General features: G+C 41.7%; 1 protein-coding gene across 1 annotated transcript; it reads left to right on the plus strand.

Annotated features, from left to right (window-relative positions):
* The first annotated feature begins 334 nt into the window (after positions 1-334).
* Positions 335-20,446, plus strand: LOC139371266 (G protein nucleolar 3 like). The gene is made up of 15 exons (XM_071111537.1): positions 335-532; positions 637-677; positions 1,158-1,262; positions 1,390-1,506; positions 1,609-1,692; positions 1,907-2,042; positions 2,134-2,237; positions 2,408-2,552; positions 8,483-8,570; positions 8,654-8,831; positions 8,922-9,064; positions 9,166-9,302; positions 9,395-9,561; positions 19,986-20,160; positions 20,358-20,446. The coding sequence occupies exons 1-15, from the start codon at positions 517-519 to the stop codon at positions 20,423-20,425; spliced, it is 1,704 nt and encodes a 567-aa protein (XP_070967638.1). The 5' UTR covers positions 335-516; the 3' UTR covers positions 20,426-20,446.
* The last annotated feature ends 1,098 nt before the right edge of the window (positions 20,447-21,544 follow it).

The raw sequence follows: 21,544 nt of genomic DNA on the forward strand, positions 1-21,544 counted from the left end.
GTGGATACCCTGCAGCCTGAGAATGAAAGTGTTAAAGAAGGTTAATTTTGTTTGTATTGCCCAAGGGATAGATTGTACTGGCCAAACGAATAATATATTTTTAAACATTGCAGGGAATACTGACTAACTATGTTCCCCCTTCACAAGGCCCCAGAGCCTGTTTAAGGATCTGAGTAAATTTTTTGAAAAAGGCTAAGCATTTTTGTTTACGTTTTTTAAATTAGTATGTCCCCCCCCCTCCTCCTCCCTTTTTGCGATAAAGTTTCCCAGTTTTCACCCCACTCAGCAGGTGGTGGCAACACACCTCATAGGGTATAGTCTGCCTTAAACCCCCACAGAAGAAGATGCAGAAGAAGCTGAAAAACAAATTCGCATCGCAGACATTCGGTTTCAGGGCTAGTAATCTGCAGCTGCATGCGTTTTTGTCTTTGCTGAGCTTTTATTTTGAAGAGCATTAACCTGATTTAGTGATTTTGACGTCAGATCCGCGCAATCCATCACTCCACATGTGGAATCATGTCGAAGGCCAGAAGTCCGTAAATACATAAATGTTATTTGACTTTGATAGTTTAAACATTTAATCAACATTGTAGCTAGGTTGATGTGTAACTTATTTTGTTGTTGTGGGTTTTGCAGAACAAAAGCGAGCGAAAGTACTTTTCCAAGGAAAACAAAAGGTATGTTTAGCTAGCCTACTTGCTACTCGGAACGTTAGCTAGATTGTAACTTTATAAACAACAATATGTTATTCATAGTCGAACAATTTGCAATAGATTATATTTTAGAACAGTGCGCAAGCCATAATGTTGAATACAATATAATTTGAATTTCACTTCCGTCGCTGGTGAGTATAGCAATACACAAGAGATGCTAATTGCGGCGACTAGCTAGCTATCGATTGCTACAACTTCAGAAAAACGCAGCTTTTGACAAAAACATAGTAAATGACCTGAGAAAGGTCTCTGCAGCCCAATATAATACCTTTGTCCGACTCGGTGTGAAGTAGACGGGGCGGGTTACAGGAACGAGTCCCCGAGCTGACAATGTAGAAATATCTCGTTCTGCCCCTGAACAAGGCAGTATAACTATAGTTTAGCTACTTATGTTATGTTAACGTCGGTGGCCATATCTCATTGGATATTTCATTTCAATTGAAGGGGAAAGATGGACAACAGACTCAAGGAGGGAAAATGCATTCAGAGCTGTCCATTGCACGCCATCCCAAAGAGTATGGAAAACCAGAAGAAATCCGGAAGAAAAGGGTGAACCATGATATACATTTATTTTTATTACAACTGTTAATTTATGTCATGACAATAGCACAATTCTTCTGGATTGGCAATTGATTTATAGGTATTTAAAATGTGTTGCTCTCTTTGCCATGGTCAGCTTCAGGAGCTCCAAGAAAAGCAGAGGTTGTCAAGAGAACGGGAGCAGATGAAGAGGAGAAGTCTGGATGGTTTTCAGAGAGATGTTCTAGAGCGACAAAGAGAGTTTGAGCAGAGGGTAATTTAACTAGTGTAGGTTATAGAAAGAGCAGCTTTCCCAATGCTGTTTTTCTCATTAAATGAGAAAGCTTGTCATTAGTGTTGTGTTTTCTGATTGCAGGAAACTGAGATGCAGAGTTTAGAGAAGCATGTCAATTTTGAAAATGAGAATTCAAGAAAGGCGTACTACAGGGAATTCAAAAAGGTACCTTTTCTTTATGGAGTGCAATGGAGTGCAATAGTCTGAGTGTGCACAGTAGCACGTGTGTAACAATTTGCAGTATTGCACTTGAGTGATACCCATTTATTTACATTACATTTCTGTACCAGTAAGCTGATCTTTTAGAGAAGGTTACCTGTGTGTAGTGCTTATAATTTATATTATAACAATGTGTTGTATTCCCTGTTCTGTATAAAAGGTGGTTGAGGCCTCTGATGTGATTCTGGAGGTTCTGGATGCCCGTGACCCTCTTGGCTGCCGTTGTCCTCAGGTGGAGCAGGCTGTAATTCAGAGCGGCACTGACAAGAAAATAGTCCTGGTGCTTAACAAGATTGGTGAGTGTGTGAGATTCATTAATATGCATAGTTTTATACATTCTTATACATATCTTTAACTGACAAACATGTCTTTCCACTGTACTCTTAGACCTGGTGTCCAAGGAGATTGTGGAGAAATGGATCAAGTATCTTCGCAATGAATTTCCCACTGTGGCTTTCAAAGCCTCAACGCAACAACAGAATAAGAATTTGGTGAGTCAGACTATTCAGAACAGCATATGTAGAACATGGACAGGATATTTTACCGAAATTAATTTAAGTTATATAAAATATTTATATTTTAATAAGGATCTATGTACTAGATAAACTGAAACTTTTTTCAGTTAGGATCTAGTAACTGTACTTATGTTTTCAATTTACAGAAGCGAAGCAATGTACCTGTTACCCAGGCCACTCCTGAGCTCCTAGGTAGCAGTGCCTGTGTGGGTGCGGAATGCCTGATGAAACTTTTGGGGAACTACTGCCGCAACCTGGACATTAAGACAGCCATCACTGTTGGTGTGGTTGGTGGGTACATTTTAAATGTACATTTGTCATTTAACAGACGCTGTTATCCAGAGCTTCTTCAAATCAAAATGTATTTGTCACATGCGCCGAATACAACCGGTGTAGACTTTAAAGTGAAATAATTACTTAAAAGCCCTTAACCAACAATGCAGATTTAAGAAAATACCTGCCAAAAAGTAAGAGGTAAGTATAACAAATCCTTAAAGAGCAGCAGTAAATAACAATAGCGGGCTATATACAGGGGGTACCGGTATTGAGGTAATATGTACAAATCAAATTTTATTTGTCACATACACATGGTTAGCAGATGTTAATGCGAGTGTAGCGAAATGCTTGTGCTTCTAGTTCCGACAATGCAGTAATAACCAACAAGTAAACTAACTAACAATTCCAAAACTACTGTCTTATACACAGTGTAAGGGGATAAAGAATATGTACATAAAGATATATGGATGAGTGATGGTACAGAGCAGCATAGGCAAGATACAGTAGATGGTATCGAGTACAGTATATACATATGAGATGAGTATGTAAACAAAGTGGCATAGTTAAAGTGGCTAGTGATACATGTATTACATAAGGATGCAGTAGATGATATAGAGTACAGTATATACGTATACATATGAGATGAATAATGTATAATACATATAATACATGTAGGTAGAATTATTAAAGTGACTATGCATAGATAATTAACAGAGTAGCAGCATCGTAGAAGGGTGGGGGGTAATGCAAATAGTCTAGGTAGCCATTTGATTAGCTGTTCATGATCCTTATGGCTTAGGGGTAGACGCTGTTTAGAAGCCTCTTGGACCTAGACTTAGCTCTCCGGTACCGCTTGAGGTGCGGCAGCAGAGAGAACAGTCTTTGACTAGGGTGGCTGCAGTCTTTGACCAAAAAATGTAGGGCCTTCTTCTGACACTGCCTGGTATAGAGGTCCTGGATGGCAGGAATCTTGGCCCCGGTGATGTACTGGGCCACACACACTACCCTCTGTAGTAGAGGTCGAATGATTAGTTAGGGCCGATTTCAAGTTTTCATAACAATCGGTAATCTGCATTTTTGGACGCCGATTACATTGTATTCCACTACATTGTATTCCACAAGGAAACTGCGTGGCAGGCTTGACCACCTGTTATGCGAGTGCAGCAAGGAGCCAAGGTAAGGTGCTCGCTAGCATTAAACTTATCTTATTAAAAAACAATCTTCACATAATCACTAGTTAAATACACATGGTTGATGATATTTATAGGTTAACTAACTTGTCCTGCGTTGTATATAATCAATGTGGTGCCTGTTAATTTATCATCGAATCACAGCCTACTTCGCCAAATGTTTTAACAAGGGGGCCTCCCGGGTGGCGCAGTGGTTAAGGGCGCTGTACTGCAGCGCCAGCTGTGCCATCAGAGTCCTGGGTTCGCGCCCAGGCTCTGTCGTAACCGGCCGCGACCGGGAGGTCCGTGGGGCGACGCACAATTGGCCTAGCGTCGCCCGGGTTAGGGAGGGCTTGGTCGGTAGGGGTGTCCTTGTCTCATCGCGCACCAGCAACTCCTGTGGCGGGCTGGGCGCAGGGTACGCTAGCCAAGGTGGCCAGGTGCACGGTGTTTCCTCCGGCGCATTGGTGCGGCTGGCTTCCGGGTTGGTTGGTTGTGTATCGGAGGACGCATGACTTTCAACCTTCGTCTCTCCCGAGCCCGTACAGGAGTTGTAGCGATGAGACAAGATAGTAGCTACTACAACAATTGGATACTACGAAATTGGGGAGAAAAAGGGGTAAAATTCAAAACAAAAAAAAATACATGTTTTAACAAAAGCGCATTTGCAAAAATCGTTGCACGAATGTACCTAACCATAAACATGAATGCCTTTCTTTTTTTTACCTGCATATTTAGTTAAAATAAATGTTAGCAGGCAATATTAACTAGGGTAATTGTCATTTCTATTGCGTTCGTTGCACGCAGAGTCAGGTTATATGCAACAGTTTGGGCCGCCTGGCTCTTTGCGAACTACAGTGAAAGTATTCGGCCCCCTTGAACTTTGCGACCTTTTGCCGCATTTCAGGCTTCAAACATAAAGATATAAAACAAGTGGGACACAATCATGAAGTGGAACGACATTTATTGGATATTTCAAACTTTTTTAACAAATCAAAAACTGAAAAATTGGGCGTGCAAAATTATTCAGTCCCTTTACTTTCAGTGCAGCAAACTCTCTCCAGAAGTTCAGTGAGGATCTCTGAATGATCCAATGTTGACCTAAATGACTAATGATGATAAATACAATCCACCTGTGTGTAATCAAGTCTCCGTATAAATGCACCTGCACTGTGATAGTCTCAGAGGTCCGTTAAAAGCGCAGAGAGCATCATGAAGAACAAGGAACACACCAGGCAGGTCCGAGATACTGTTGTGAAGAAGTTTAAAGCCGGATTTGGATACAAAAAGATTTCCCAAGCTTTAAACATCCCAAGGAGCACTGCAAGCGATAATATTGAAATGGAAGGAGTATCAGACCACTGCAAATCTACCAAGACCTGGCCGTCCCTCTAAACTTTCAGCTCATACAAGGAGAAGACTGATCAGAGATGCAGCCAAGAGGCCCAAGATCACTCTGGATGAACTGCAGAGATCTACAGCTGAGGTGGGAGACTCTGTCCATAGGACAACAATCAGTCGTATATTGCACAAATCTGGCCTTTATGGAAGAGTGGCAAGAAAGCCATTTCTTAAAGATATCCATAAAAAGTGTCGTTTAAAGTTTGCCACAAGCCACCTGGGAGACACACCAAACATGTGGAAGAAGGTGCTCTGGTCAGATGAAACCAAAATTGAACTTTTTGGCAACAATGCAAAACGTTATGTTTGACGTAAAAGCAACACAGCTGAACACACCATCCCCACTGTCAAACATGGTGGTGGCAGCATCATGGTTTGGGCCTGCTTTTCTTCAGCAGGGACAGGGAAGATGGTTAAAATTGATGGGAAGATGGATGGAGCCAAATACAGGACTATTCTGGAAGAAAACCTGATGGAGTCTGCAAAAGACCTGAGACTGGGACGAAGATTTGTCTTCCAACAAGACAATGATCCAAAACATAAAGCAAAATCTACAATGGAATGGTTCAAAAATAAACATATCCAGGTGTTAGAATGGCCAAGTCAAAGTCCAGACCTGAATCCAATCGAGAATCTGTGGAAAGAACTGAAAACTGCTGTTCACAAATGCTCTCCATCCAACCTCACTGAGCTCGAGCTGTTTTGCAAGGAGGAATGGGAAAAAATGTCAGTCTCTCGATGTGCAAAACTGATAGACATACCCCAAGCGACTTACAGCTGTAATCGCAGCAAAAGGTGGCGCTACAAAGTATCAACTTAAGGGGGCTGAATAATTTTGCAAGCCCAATTTTTCAGTTTTTGATTTGTTAAAAAAGTTTGAAATATCCAATAAATGTCGTTCCACTTCATGATTGTGTCCCACTTGTTGTTGATTCTTCACAAAAAAATACAGTTTTATATCTTTATGTTTGAAGCCTGAAATGCGGCAAAAGGTCGCAAAGTTCAAGGGGGCCGAATACTTTCGCAAGGCACTGTAATTTGCCAGAATTTTAAATGATTATGATTTAACATTAAAGGTTGTGCAATGTAACCGCAATATTTAGGCCAGCTGTATCTACTGTCTCCATTTCACTTTGGCCATTGTGGGCCTGCCTTCCCCTCAACAGCCTCAAATAGGCTATTTCATGTGGGTTGGGGTGGGGTTGCAGACACGCGCATCTCACATTTCATGACATTACATGTTTATATATTGCTTCTAAAATGAAAAAAGGGCATTAGCATGAGAATAACTTACCAGTCCAAAACGATGTCCTGTCCCGTTCAAAAAATATTCCTACACTTGGGAATCGCTAAATGAATCGTCCTACAACAATCTCTGTCTCTTTCCCAATCAATTTATTCTAAAATTGTGTACATCTGTATATCTAGACTTAGATTTCGCTTTCCCTGACTTAGTCGCCATAATGATTGATATCTAAACAGCTGAATATGTGAAACGACGCTGTGCGTAATGTGTGTTGCTCCTTCCGGTATGAAACTTAAATAGCGAATTACTCTTTATGCCGTTGCTTACTACATGGGTTGGTCTTGCAACACATAAACATGACCTATTGCCGTTTACCTCAGCTCATTGGCTATCTACCCAGCTAGATTTCAAGACGATCAGTGGTCATTGGGTTAAAATACAGTCAATCAACGAAACAGCGGGCAAATCATTGGTGCACAATTATGTCATTACTTGTTGTCTTCAAATCAGTTTCTTTCAGTCAATACGTCCCGCGAAATGACCCATCAGGTTGTTCATTCAGTATTATATTCATTATTTTATATATATATATCGGCAGATTAATCGGTGCGTGCTGTTTTTTTTGGATCTCCAATTATCTGTATCGGTGTTGGAAAATTAATAATCGGTCGACCTCTACTCTGTAGTGCCTCGTGGTCGGAGGCCGAGCAGTTGCCATACCAGGCAGTGATGCAACCCATCACAATGCTCTCGATTGTGCAGCTGTAGAACCTTTTGAGGACCCATGTCAGGCCTACCACTTGTGTCATCAGCAAATTTAATGATAGTGTCGGAGTCGTGCTTGACTGTGCAGTCATGAGTGAACAGGGAGTACAGGAGGGGGGCTGAGCATGCACCCCTGAGGGACCCACGTGTTCACGATCAGCGTGGCAGATGTGTTATCTACCCTTACCACCTGGGGCCTGCCCATCAGGAAGTCCAGGATCCAGTTGCAGAGGGAGGTGTTTCGTCCCAGGGTCTTTAGCTTAGTGATGAGCTTTGAGGGCACTATGGTGTTGAACGCTGAGCTGTAGTCAATGAACAGCATTCTTACATAAGTGTTCCTTTTGTTCAGGTGTGAAAGGGCATTGTGGAGTGCTATAGAGATTGCATAATTTGTGGATCTGTTGGTGTAGTATGCAAATTGGAGTGGGTCTAGGGTTTTTGGGAAATGGTGTTGTTGTGAGCCATGAACAGCCTTTCAAAGTGCTACGGGTCTGTAGTCATTTAGGCAGGCTAACTTCATGTTCTTGGGCACAGGGACTGGTGGTCTGCTTGAAACATGCTGGTATTACAGACTCCGACAGGGAGAGGTTTGAAATGTCAGTGAAGACACTTGCAAGTTGGTCAGCGCATGCTCGGTGCACACGTCCTGGTACTCCGTCTGGCCCTGCGGCCTTGTGAGTAAGACCTTTTAAAAAGGTCAACATTCACATCGCCTGTGGCGAGCGTGATCATACAGTCGTCTGGGAACAACTGACGCTCTCATGCATGTTCCGGTGTTACTTGCCTCGAAACGAGCATAGAAGTTATTTAGCTTATCTAGTAGGCTCGTGTCACTGGGCAGCTCTCGGATGTGTTTTTCTTTGTAGTCCTGCCACATCCGGCGAGCGTCGGAGCCGGTGTAGTACGATTCTATTTTATTCCTGTGTTGACGCTTGGCTTGTTTGATGGTTCATCACAGGGCATAGCAGGATTTCTTATAAGCTTCCGGGTTAGTCCCGGTCCTTGAAAGCGGCAGCTCTACCTTTAGATCAGTGTGAGGGTTGCCTGTAAATCCATGGCTTCTGGTTGGGGTATGTACGTGCAATCACTGTGGGGACGAAATCCTCAATGCACTTATTGATACAGAAGCAATTAGGGTTCAGTGCCTTGCTCAACTGCACTTTAAAAAAAACAAATTCTTCACCTAGTCGACTCGGGGATTCGAAACAGCAAAATTTAACTTACTGGCCCAACGCTCCTAACCACTAGGCTACCTGATCAATCTTCACACAATTTGGAAGGATCATGGCCACGTCATTCCAGACTTTTCAAATTGGGCAAAGGTTTGAAGTTATGCAATATTTTGAATGGTTTCTTTTTTTCAGGCTTTCCCAATGTTGGAAAGAGCAGTCTGATAAACAGTTTGAAGCGGGCACGTGCATGCAATGTTGGAGCCACACCCGGTGTAACCAAGTAAGTACAACGCTTTTGGCTTTATTTATGTCTAGGTCTACATGTTCTTTCCTTGCTTGACTGACCTGTATGATGGCTTTTAGGTGCCTTCAGGAAATACACTTGGACAAGCACATCAAGCTTTTAGATTGTCCCGGCATTGTAATGGCAACCTCGACGACTGACGCGGGCATGATCCTTCGGAATTGTGTAAAGATTGAGCAGCTTGTAGACCCTCTACCTCCAGTCGAAGCCATCTTAAGACGCTGCAATAAGACACAGGTATCCAAAGATTATTTAACGGCATATTCACTGCAATGATGTGACAGATGTTACGTCCATGTTCTCATATTTCATTTCATTTTTCAATAGATCATGGAACACTATGGTGTTCCAGACTTCCACACAGCTCTCGAATTCCTGGCTTTGTTGGCACAGCGACAGGGCAAGTTGAGAAAGGGAGGACTGCCTGATAATGACAAGGCGGCAAAGAGTGTTCTAATGGACTGGACAGGGTGGGTGAAAACTGCAAAAACATTTATTACATCTGAGGTTTTCAAAGCAACACCGTCCCTACCTAAAGTCCCATTATTCTGTTTCATTTACTTTCATGTAGGGGTAGGATCAGCTACTTTACACACCCTCCGGAGACGCACACTCTTCCCACTCATATCAGTGCTGAGATTGTGGCAGAGATGGGCAAAGCTTTTGACTGGGAGGAACTAGAGAAGGGAAACCAGGAAGTGCTAGCTGGTAGGATACACGCACACATTTGACAGTTACCTAGTAATTGAAAAGTTATGTTGGGATAAAAAGAGTGTGCTAAATGTTTGTTTTTCTTGTAGTGTCATCTTGCACTGATGTCCAAATGGGTTTCTGCATGGCAACTGCTGGGATGACTCAGGGTGGTCAAGAAGAACCACTGTGTGACCTGGAAATGGAAGGTGGAGCTTTGGATGGGGTTGAGTCCAAGGATGAAACTGAATCCATGGATGATGATCAGGACCCAGAGGTATTGCAGTGCTTTTACTTGACAAGTTAAACTGATTCTGTGGTACTTTGTTTTTAGACCTTTTAGTTCTTAACTCTTGTGTGGTGGTCATGTTTTTGTTATTCACCTAATGTTCGCGGGTCTGTTGGACTCACTACATTATTGGGTTTTGTTGTTTGATGTTGACTTATCAATTACAAGCAATATAGACAGCATACATGGTTAATACATGGTTATATTTGATACATGGTTAATATTTGCCATTTACCTCTGCTAGATCATATTTATTTTTGTAGACAAATCATGTTTTCATCACTTGATGTTTATTGGTTTGAACTGAACAATTTGGAAGGATACATTTTACATACTCTATTTTATGTAAATGATAAATGAGCCCCATTGAACACATATTAAGGCCGGTCTACACACCACATGAGGGACAGAGTTCTCTGTGTGTGTGTTGCAAATGTATTTCTTGCACTTGATGCCTGTGTACTGTGTCTTCCTGTCCTTCTTGGGTCCACACACATCGCAGCGCTTCTTGTTGCCACCAGCTGCAACCTAGAATGATAAACACTTAGTTCAGGAATTTTACTAACATCTCACACTCACATACATAGTTACAGCAGGCCAAGGTAGGAGAGACGCACACATTCAACAACATCACTTACTTTCGGTATTGGCTTTGTTGGTTTTGCAAGGCGGGCAACAAGCATCCTCCTCCTGAATCCCCCTCATGATGGCTGCATAAGCTGGGGTCCTTGGGATCTACCTTGCCCAGCTCTTCTAGAAAGAGCCGTCTTCTTCCCTCTGTTCCAATCTGGGTTCAACGCCATCCAGATGACAAACGCGTTCCACGCCAAGATGTTGAAGAATATCAGTTGTAGCCAGTCACCAGCTTGTCTAAATTGTCCTCCTGTGTCAAGTTCAGGACAACTTGCATCCCCTGATTCGTCTCAGGGGCTCCTCTGCCTTGCTTCCTTGTTTACACTTGCATGTTCCACGCATATGATGAAGCAGCATCACAGGCAGCCCGGATCTTGATTCCATATCTTTTGGGTTTATACAGTATGTACTGCCTGAAGAGGCAGCGGCCCCTAAATGGCAAAAGCTGCTCATCAACAGTAACGTTGGGCCCAGGGTTGTAAAACAGGGGAAGGCGGTCCACTCACTTGGCCCACACTCACCTAATTGCAGCTAGCTTGTCTCTCTGCCGCCGGGCTGGTCTGGTGTCTCGGATAATAAGCGGATAATCCTGGAAATAATGTGGATGTTTTCCAGAGACATCGTTGCACTGAAAAGCTCTCTGCCAGTTTCTGCATCCCACAGGGATTCTCCATTAGATCTGAAATAGAGGTCGACCAACTGATTTTTCAACGCAGATACCGATTATTGGACGACCAAAAAAAAGCTGATACCTATTAATCGGTCAAAAAAAAACTGTTTTTTTTTTTTCAAATGTATTTGTACTAATGACAATTACAACAATACTGGATGAACACTTATTTTAACTTAATATAATACATCAATAAAATCAATTTAGCCTCAACTAAATAATGAAACATGTTCAATTTGGTTTAAATAATGCAAAAACAAAGTGTTGGAGAAGAAAGTAAAAATGCAATATGTGCCATGTAAGAAAGCTAAAGTTCCTTGCTCAGAACATGAGAACATATGAAAGCTGGTGGTTCCTTTTAACATAAGTCGTCAATATTCCCAGGTAAGAAGTTTTAGGTTGTAGTTATTATAGGACTGTTTCTGTCATCTGTATTTCATTAACCTTTGACTATTGGATGTTCTTATATGCACTTTAGTATTGCCAGTGTAACAGTATAGCTTTTGTCCCTCTCCTCGCTCCTCCCTGGGCTCGAACCTGGAACGCAACGACAACAGCCACCCTCGAAGCAGCGTTAGCTTTGCAGAGCAAGGGGAACAACTACTCCAAGTCTCAGAGCGAGTGACGTTTGAAACGCTATTAGCGGTCACCCCGCTAACTAGCTAGCCATTTCACATCGGTTACACCAGCCTAATCTCGGGAGTTGATAGGCTTGAAGTCATAAACAACTCAATGTTTGTAGCACAGCGAAGAGCTGCTGGCAAAACGCACAAAAGTGCTGTTTGAATGAATGCTTACGAGTCTGCTGGTGCCTACCATCGCTCAGTCAGACTGCTCTATCAAATCATAGACTTAGTAATAACATAATAACACACAGAAATACAAGCCTTTGGTCATTAAAATGGTAGAATCTGGAAACTATCATTTCGAAAACAAAACGTTTATTCTTTCAGTGAGATACGGAACCGTTCTGTACTTTATCTAATGGATGTCATCCCTAAGTCTAAATATTGCTGTTACATTGTTATGTTGTCAATGTTATGTCATAATTATGTACAATTCTGGCTAATTAACTATAGCCTTTGTTAGGAATAAATGGACTTCACACAGTTCGCAATGAGCCAGGCGGCCCAAACTGCTGCATATACCCTGACAGCTTGCACGGAACGCATGAGAAATTACACAATTTCCCTAGTTATAATATTGCCTGCTAACATTAATTTCTTAACTATATGTGCGGGTTTAAAAATATATGTTTGTGTATTTATTTTAAAGAATGGCATTGCTGTTTATGGTTCGATACGTTAGTGCAACGACAGTGCTATTTTCGCAAATGCGCTTATTAAATCATCACCAGTTTGTGGCTGTGATTCAATGCGAAATTAACAGGCACCGCATCAATTATATGCTACGCAGGCTCCTCATTGAGTGCAATGTAAGGCAGGTGGTTAGAGCGTTGGACTAGTAACCGGAAGGTTGCAAAAACGAATCCCCGAGCTGACAAGGTAAAAATATTGTCATTCTGCCTCTGAACAAAGCAGTTAACCCACCGTTCCTAGGCCGTAATTGAAAATAAGAATGTGTTCTAAACTGACTTTCCAAGTTAAAGGTGTAAAAAAAAACGGCAAATCGGTGCCCAAAAATACAGATGACCGATTGTTATGAAAACTTGAAATCAGCCCTAATTAATCGGTAGACCTCTAATCTGAAAACACCAGCAAAGATAAGAACCCCAAAGTATGAATTTAAATGAGTTGGGTCCATCTACTTCCATCTCTCTCCAAAAACACCTCTCCAAATTAGTGCAGTCCAGAATGGGTTTCCGGATGGTGTCTGGGATGACCAGTTCAAAAGACTATGTCCTGCACATAAGTAACCGCTGCGTCGGCCCTGGTTGCATCCTTATCACATTGGCAGCCATGCGGGGTGGGGTGTCTCATTACTTGGGCAAGAAGACCATTCAATTTCACAAGTTTTTGACATCCATATTTCTCCTACTGGGTCAAGCTCAACCTCTTCTTTCAAATTACTGTCAGACTCTGAATTGACAGTGACATGATCCTCAAATTCTGAAAATTCTTTGTTTTCCGAAGTCTCTTCTCTCTCTGCAAAAACTATTTCTAAGGCTCTCTGAGCAGAGATCATTTTTGCCATACTGATTGATTGTGGTAAGGAGCCACACATGCAAAGCTATTTATTTGTTGTCTCCCTTCCCTAATTTATACCTGGATGGGGTAGGGTGTGGTAAAATACTGCATTTTTACAATGTGTTGAAATACCATTTTGCATGTTCCCGCAAGACATTAGTTTCACACACTACACAGGGTCAAGAGTGCGAGAAAAGCGGGAGACAGACAGGTTATTGGTGCTATGTTGAAACAGCAGGCCCGGGGAGGAGGAAGGCAAACAACAAACCTTTTTGAATCATTTTTACTTGTTTTCACCAACACACACTTTTCCATACCTTTTTATAACCCTCTGGTCCAGTGGACTCAATACCACATACAGTACCAGTCAAAGGTTTGGACACGCCTACTCATTCAAGGGTTTTTCTTAATTTTTTACTATTTTCTACATTGTAGGATAATAGTGAAGACATCAAAAACTATGAAATAACACATGGAATCATGTAGTAACCAAAAGTGTTCAACAAATCAAAATATACACTGCTCAAAAAAATAAAGGGAACACTTAAGCAACACAAATGAGTTTGAGTTTGAGTTTATTTTTATTTTTACAGGGACAGTGCACATTAATCAACGTTTCAGTAAAAGTGCCGGTTTTAGCCAGCCGGCTAATTTTCAACCGCAGTCCCTGGGCAGGTTATTAAAAACAATTACAATATAGACAATAGCAGCATAGAACAAGCAAGACATAGCAACATAGGACAAGCAAGACATAGCATACAGAGCAACATAGGACAAGCAAGACGTAGCATACAGACAGAGCAACATAAAACAAAAAGCAGCAAGACAAAATTCATAAAAGCAACAGTGTTTCCACACCTCACAAGCTACAGACAACAGACAACATGGAAAGCGGCAACACACAGCTAGGGACCATGTTCACAAATCTGATTGACCTTTAGCCATGTCTTCAAGCATTTTGTGAAAGTGTGATATGTGGTGCAGTTATGTGTGTCTGATGGCAGTGTATTCCAGACATGGGAAGCTCTCACAGAGAATGCAGATTTACTAAAGGTGCTTTTCCTTAGGGGAACTATACAGTCACCTCTCATGGCAGACCTTGTGGATCTGCTGCCATATGTCTGGGTTTTCTGTTTAACAAAAATATTTAGTGGAGGGGGAGCCAGGCCATTAATTAAGGATCTTGAATACAAGACATGCGTCGGTGTATTGCACAAGATTTTCCCAACTCAAGAGCTCATGCTTTCTAAGAATGTGACAATGATGATGGCTATTGGGCTTCCTATCAAGCACTTTGAGAGCCTGTTTGTAGACAGACTGAATAGGTTTTAATGTTGTACAGCAAGCTTGGGCCCAACTAGTGACGCAGTATGTTAAGTGGGGGAGTATCATAGTTACGAAGTACAGTTTTGCTACCTCTGTAGTCAAACAATTTCGTATAAATCGGAAATTAGCTAGGTTGAATTTGGTTATTTGAATTACTTTTTTCACATGCTTTTTAAAAGAGAGGTTGGAATCAAGTATGATGCCAAGGTACTTAAAATCGGATACCACCTGGAGCTTCTCCCCTGACACATAGACATCTGGATCAGTAGCATCTGTTGCCCTCTTTGTGAAGAACATGCAAACAGTTTTTTTCACATTGAGATGCAAACACGAGTCACTGAGCCACTTTGTAACCTGGACCATTACAGTAGTGAGTTCTTGTGCAGCTTGTTGTTTGCTCTTTGCATGCACATATATCACTGTATCATCTGCATACATTTGAACTTCAGACCCAGTACAGACAGAAGGCAGATCATTAATGTACAGGCTGAACAGGAGGGGCCCCAGTATTGTCCCTTGGGGCACGCCCACATCATAGCTACGAGTGGGCGACAGCTCATTGCTCACTCTGACACACTGAGTTCTGCCTTCAAGGTATGATTTCATCCATCTCAAGGCATCAGGGGAAAAGTTGAACTTGGACAATTTTGTGATGAGAATCTCATGGTTAACAGTATCAAAAGCCTTCCTTAGGTCCAGAAACACAGCCCCCACAACACCCCCTTTGTCCATCTTGGACTTCACATTTTCCAGAAGAAAGCAGTTGGCCGTTTCTGTGGAGTGTTTCGCTCTGAAGCCAAACTGCATGGAGTGTAATGTGAAGGGGCTGTTGTTGAGGTGGGCAATCAGTTGTTCTGCTACACACTTTTCAACAACCTTTGACACCACAGGTAGTATACTAATGGGCCTGTAGTTACTCACGTCAGCAGGGTCGCCTGATTTAAAGATGGCCGTTATTATGGCCGACTTCCATACCCTTGGAAACACACCGAGACCAATAGATGTGTTGGTGAACTTAGTAATGGGGCCAATGAGTGACTCTTTGTAGTTTTTAAGAAAGGTAGAGTCCATCCCAAACACATCTTTGGCTTTAGAGTTCTAGAGTACCAATTTAAAATTTCCCTTTGCTTCACCAATTATGTTAATAAAGAAGTTTGCCTTGGCCTGTAATTTCTTTCATCACCTTATTTCTCAACATGGTAAACCTACGTCTGTCATGCTCTAATTTAGATTTTAGGGCTATTTTTAGAGCATAATCTCGTTCTTTCATCAATTTCCAGATTTCTCCATTTAGCCAAGGAAGAGTGCTCTTGTAACTCCAAGTCAATCACACTTCTGTGAAATAAAACTGTCCACTTAGGAAGCAACACTGATTGACAATAAATTTCACATGCTGTTGTGCAAATGGAATAGACAACAGGTGGAAATAGGCATTTAGCAAGACACCCCCAATAAAGGAATGGTTCTGCAGGTGATAACCACAGACCACTTCTCAGTTCCTATGCTTCCTGGCTGATGTTTTGGTCACTTTTGAATGCTGGCGGTGTTTTCACTCTAGTGGTAGCATGAGACGGAGTCTACAACCCACACAAGTGGCTCAGGTAGTGCAGCTCATCCAGGATGGCACATCAATGCGAGCTGTGGCAAGAAGGTTTGCTGTGTCTGTCAGCGTAGTGTCCAGAGCATGGAGGCGCTACCAGGAGACGTGGAGGAGGCCGTAGGAGGGCAACAACCCAGCAGAAGGACCGCTACCTCCGCCCTTGTGCAAGGAGGAGCACTGCCAGAGCCCTGCAAAATGACCTCCAGCAGGCCACGAATGTGCATGTGTCTGCTCAAACGGTCAGAAACAGACTCCAGGAGGGTGGTATGAGGGCCCGACGTCCACAGGTGGGGGTTGTGCTTACAGCCCAACACCGTGCAGGACGTTTGGCATTTGCCAGAGAACACCAAGATTGGCAAATTCACCACTGGCGCCCTGTGCTCTTCACTGATGAAAGCAGGTGAGCTGAGCGGCAGGGTAGCCTAGAGCGTTGGACTAGTAACCGGGAGGTTGCAAGTTCAAACCCCCGAGCTGACAAAGTACAAATCTGTCGTTCTGCCCCTGAACAGGCAGTTAACCCAAAAAACTGAGCACATGTGGACAGACGTGGCAGTCTGGAGACGCCGTGGAGAATGTTCTGCTGCCTGCAACGTCCTCCAGCATGAGCGGTTTGACGGTGGGTCAGTCATGGTGTGGGGTGGCATTTCTTTTGGGGGCCGCACAGAGGTAGCCTGACTGCCATTAGGTACCGAGATGAGATCCTCAGACCCCTTGTGAGACCATATGCTCGTGCGGTTGGCCCTGGTTTCCTCCTAATGCAAGACAATGCTAGACCTCATGTGGCTGGAGTGTGTCAGCAGTTCCTGCAAGAGGAAGGCATTGATGCTATGGACTGGCCCGCTCGTTCCCCAGACCTGAATCCAATTGAGCACATCTGGGACATCATGTCTCGCTCCATCCGTTGCACCACAGACTGTCCAGGAGTTGGCAGATGCTTTAGTCCAGGTCTGGGAGGAGATCCCTCGAGAGACCATCCGCCACCTCATCAGGAGCATGCCCAGGCGTTGTAGGGAGGTCATACAGGCACGTGGAGGCCACACGCACTACTGAGCCTCATTTTGACTCGTTTTAAGGACATTAAATCAAAGTTGGATCAGCCTGTAGTGTGGTTTTCCACTTTAATTTTGAGTGTGACTCCAAATCCAAACCTCCATGGGTTGATAAATTTGATTTCCATTGATAATTTTTGTGATTTTGTCAGCACATTCAACTATGTAAAGAAAAGTATTTAATAAGAATATTTCATTCATTCAGATCTAGGATGTGTTATTTTAGTTTTTAGTTTTTCCCTTTATTTTTTTGAGCAGTGTATTTTATGTTCATCAAAGTGGCCACCCTTTGCCTTTGACAGCTTTGCACACTCTTCATTCTCTCAACCAGCTTCACCTGGAATGTTTTTCCAACAGTCTTGAAGGAGTTCCCACATATGCTGAGCACTTGTTGGCTGCTTTTCCTTCACTCTGCGGTCCAACTCATCCCAAACCATCTCAATTGGGTTGAGGTTGGGTGACTGTGGAGGCCAGGTCATATGATGAAGTACTCCATCACTCTCCTTCTTGGACAAATAGCCCGTACACAGCCTGGAGATGTGTTGGGTCATTGTCCTGTTGAAAAACAAATGATAGTCCCACTATGCACAAATCAGATGGATGGTGAATTGCAGGAGAATGCTGTGGTAGCCATGCTGGCTAAGTGTGCCTTGAATTCTAAATAAATCGCCAGCAAAGCACCAGAACACCACCACGTCCATGCTTCACGGTGGGAACAACACATGCAGAGATCCTCCGTTCAGCGTCTCAAAAACACAGCGGTTGGAACCAAAAATCTCATTTGGACTCAGACCAAAGGACAGATTTCCACCGGTCTAATGTCCATTGCTCGTGTTTCTTGGCCTAAGCACGTCTCTTATTTTTGGTGGCCTTCAGTAGTGGTTTCTTTGCAGCAGTTCAACCATGAAGGCCTGACTCACGCACTCCTCTGAAGTTGATGTTGAGATGTCTGTTACTCGAACTCTGAAGCATTTATTTGGGCTGCAATTTCTGAGGCTGGTAACTAATGAACTGCAGCAGAGGTAACTCTTTCATGTGGCGGTCCTCATGAGAGGCAGTTTCATCATAGCGCTTGATGGTTTTTGCGACTGCACTTGAAGAAACTTGAAGTTTTCTGTATTGACGGAACTTCATGTCTTAAAGTAATGATGGACTGTTTCTCTTTGCTTATTTGAGCTGTTCTTCTTATGGACTTGGTATTTGACCAAATAGCCCTATCTTCTGTATACCACCCCTCCTTGTCACAACTGAATGCATGAAGAAGGAAAGAAATTCCACCAATTTCCTTTTAGCAAGGCACACCTGTCAATTGAAATGTGTTCCAGGTGAGTACCTCATGAAGCTGGTTGAGAGAATGCCAAGAGTGTGCAAAGCTGTCATCATTACTTTGAAGAATCTAAAAATAAAGATTTTCGTTACTACATGATACCATGTTTTCACTTTTCTATAATGTAGAAAATAGAGAACCCCTGGAATGAGTGGGTGTGTCAACTTTTGACTGGTACTGTATGTAATATACATGTGTACACAGTGTGCACTAAATTATACTTTTTAAAAAACCTTTTATTTAACAAGGCAAGTTAAGAACACATTCTTATTTTCAATGACGGCCTAGAAACAGTGGGTTAACTTCTTGACTTTAGTGGGATCATTTTCATCAACACCCACTGAATTGCAGCGCGCCTAATTCAAATTAAATTACTAAAAAGATTTCATTTTCATGAAATCACAAGTGCAATATAGCAAAACACAGCTTAGCTTGTTGTTAATCAACCTGGTGTGTCAGATTTCAATACAGCTTTTCGGCGAAAGCATAACAAGCGTTTATGTAAGAACATCTCTCTCAGTAGACAAAATATTACAAACACTAGCAGCCAAGTAGATCACGAAAGTCAGAAAAGCAATAGATTAAATCGCTTACCTTTGATCTTCGGCTGTTTGCACTCATGAGACTCCCAGTTACACAAATGTTTATTTTGTTCCATAAAGATTATTTTTATATCCAAAATACCCCCATTTGGTTGGCACGTTATCTTCAGAAATCCACAGGCTCGAGCGGTCACCACATCACAGACAAATTCCAAATAGTATCTGTAATGTCCACAGAAACATGTCAAACGTTTTTATCAATCCTCAGGTTGTTTTTAGAATATATAATCGATAATATATCACCCGGGACTGTCGCTTTTTCAATAGTTGATGGTTGATTTAGGTGCAATCTTACTGGCAGCAATATCCTTGCCTGTGAAGCCCTTTTTGTGCAAAGCAATGATGACGGCACATTTTCCCTTGCAAGTAAGCATGGTTGACAGAGGAAGAACAATGATTCCAAGCACCACCCTCCTTTTGAAGCTTCCAGTCTGTTATTCGAACTCAATTAGCATGACAGAGTGATCTACAGCCTTCTCCTGGTCAACACTCACACCTGTGTTAATGAGAGAATCACTGACATGATGTCAGCTGGTCCTTTTGTGGCAGGGCTGAAATGCAGTGGGGATGTTTTTTTGAGATTCAGTTAATTTGCATGGCAAAGAGGGACTTTACAATTCATCTGATCACTCTTCATAACATTCTGGAGTATATGCAAATTGCTATCATACAAACTGAGGCAGCAGACTTTGAAAATGTATATTTGTCATTCTCAAAACTTTTTGGCCACGACTGTACACGTTGACACATCCATTCCAAAGAAGGAAGTAAAAAAAAAAAAAAAAAAAAAAATGTTAAGCTTTAAACTTAGTTGCCAATGTCCCTGAAGCAACTCCCCATTTTCATGCCTACTTAACACAACCCAGATGATACCAGTTTTACAGTGTTATTATGACTTTTTCTGAGTTCCACTTAAATGCAATTCATCAAAGGACTTTCATCTTAAGTGTACAAAACATTTGAGAACACATTCCATGACATACTGACCAGGTGAATCCGATATTAGGAAGGTGGTATCAGTGTTTTGTACATCTTGTCTTTTTTTTTTTTAACACTAGTTTGGACCTATGACTGTGGAGATAAAAGCACCAAGGGCAAAGACTGGTGGTTCAGTTGATGCTGCTGCCCCCAGGACCCTCGATTTAAAGGATATCTGGAATGTAGACCCTCTTCAGCAGGGCCAAGCACTCGTGGCTGCTGGGAAGAAGAGGAAGAAGCAACAGAAAAGAGCTGGTATGTCTTACGTTTTAAAACAAACAATTTGTTGTATAAATCCTTGGTTTGTAGATCACTTGACAACCATATTTTGTTACCTTGAGGTTTTTAACTTCAATATGGTTTTTATGTTTTTATTCTGCCATTACTTCTGTAATTGATATGTTGATCTGTGAGTTTATACAATTTCTCCTTTGTCACTATTTTCTTTTCAGACAAAATTGCTACCAAACTCTCAGACAGCCTGACGACGGCAATGAACTTTGCATTTTCAGATATATGAAAAATAAAAGGTAATCTAAAACGGGGTGTTTTTTGTTTTTTTATTTAGTTCTGTTCAGTCAGTATCATCAACCTTATTCACAACATCCCCTAGTGGTAGGCATGATGTGCAATAACGTATATCAGCATTTACATATCAAGACTTAGGGTGGGTTGTACCAACATGGATTAACTCTTAAACTGGGTTTAATAAAGGTTTATTTATTAATCTTGTTGCACCAAACTTTAATCCTATTTTTAAATTACTCCCACTTAAACTTACTTTAGAAGGATTAGATTACATTTAGACTTTAAACCAGGATAAAATGTAATATTGTTGCTCCATTGTTTTAAAAACAATTTTACTAATGTTAAATTAGTATAATCTAAACTACCACTGGAGGAGGTTTAAATTCAGCAAATATTAGTGTATGTGCTTTTATTTTTGGTGTGATTTAACAATTTTATCTCCTGTGGTTTATGTTTGTTAAACTCAGCTAGCCAGCTAATTTATTTGACAGCAAAGTGCAATTAATTTCATCCTTAGCCTGAAGTGAAAACTCACTTTGCTAACTAGCAATGACCAGTGCTGGTTTGTTCCCATAGAATTAGAACATATTGCTATGGTGAATCCATTATGACACGTGTCACTAATCATAGTCATAGAGATTTAACCTTAGATTAACTAATCTAGTTTTTATAATTAAGCAGTTCAATTAGAAACATAGATCTAGATTAGGTCAAATTTAATATTTATTTAAATTACATATTAGTAGCCATGTGAACTGGAACCTCAGCGGCAAATCTAAAGTTGGTCTCTAAGGTCATGCATTTGGTTCTAATATTTCGACACACCTTTACATGACAATACTTTCTTCATTCTCGATTTGGAAGGAACCGGTGTCTTAACTTCTTCTAGTTGTAGCATTGATTCCGATAACAAAGAAATATTCAGAATCATATTAAATCCACTTTTTGCACCGAGTGAGAAATTGTCGTTTGGGTCACTATGACGCGCTGACTTCCTCTTTCTAAACTCAGCAAAAAAATGAAATGACCTCACTGTCAACTGCATTTATTTTCAGCAAAAGTAACGTGTAAATATTTGTATGAACATAAGATTCAACAACTGGGACATAAA

The sequence above is a fragment of the Oncorhynchus clarkii genome, chromosome 17 (assembly GCF_045791955.1).
Source record: "Oncorhynchus clarkii lewisi isolate Uvic-CL-2024 chromosome 17, UVic_Ocla_1.0, whole genome shotgun sequence".
Classification (NCBI taxonomy): Eukaryota; Metazoa; Chordata; class Actinopteri; order Salmoniformes; family Salmonidae; genus Oncorhynchus; species Oncorhynchus clarkii.

Excerpts from the sequence above, each read along its gene's own strand:
- LOC139371266 (XM_071111537.1), top strand. Across the intron at positions 1,507-1,608 it reads AAAGAGAGTTTGAGCAGAGG|GAAACTGAGATGCAGAGTTT; the intron begins GTAATTTAACTA and ends TTCTGATTGCAG. Across the intron at positions 2,043-2,133 it reads CCTGGTGCTTAACAAGATTG|ACCTGGTGTCCAAGGAGATT; the intron begins GTGAGTGTGTGA and ends CTGTACTCTTAG.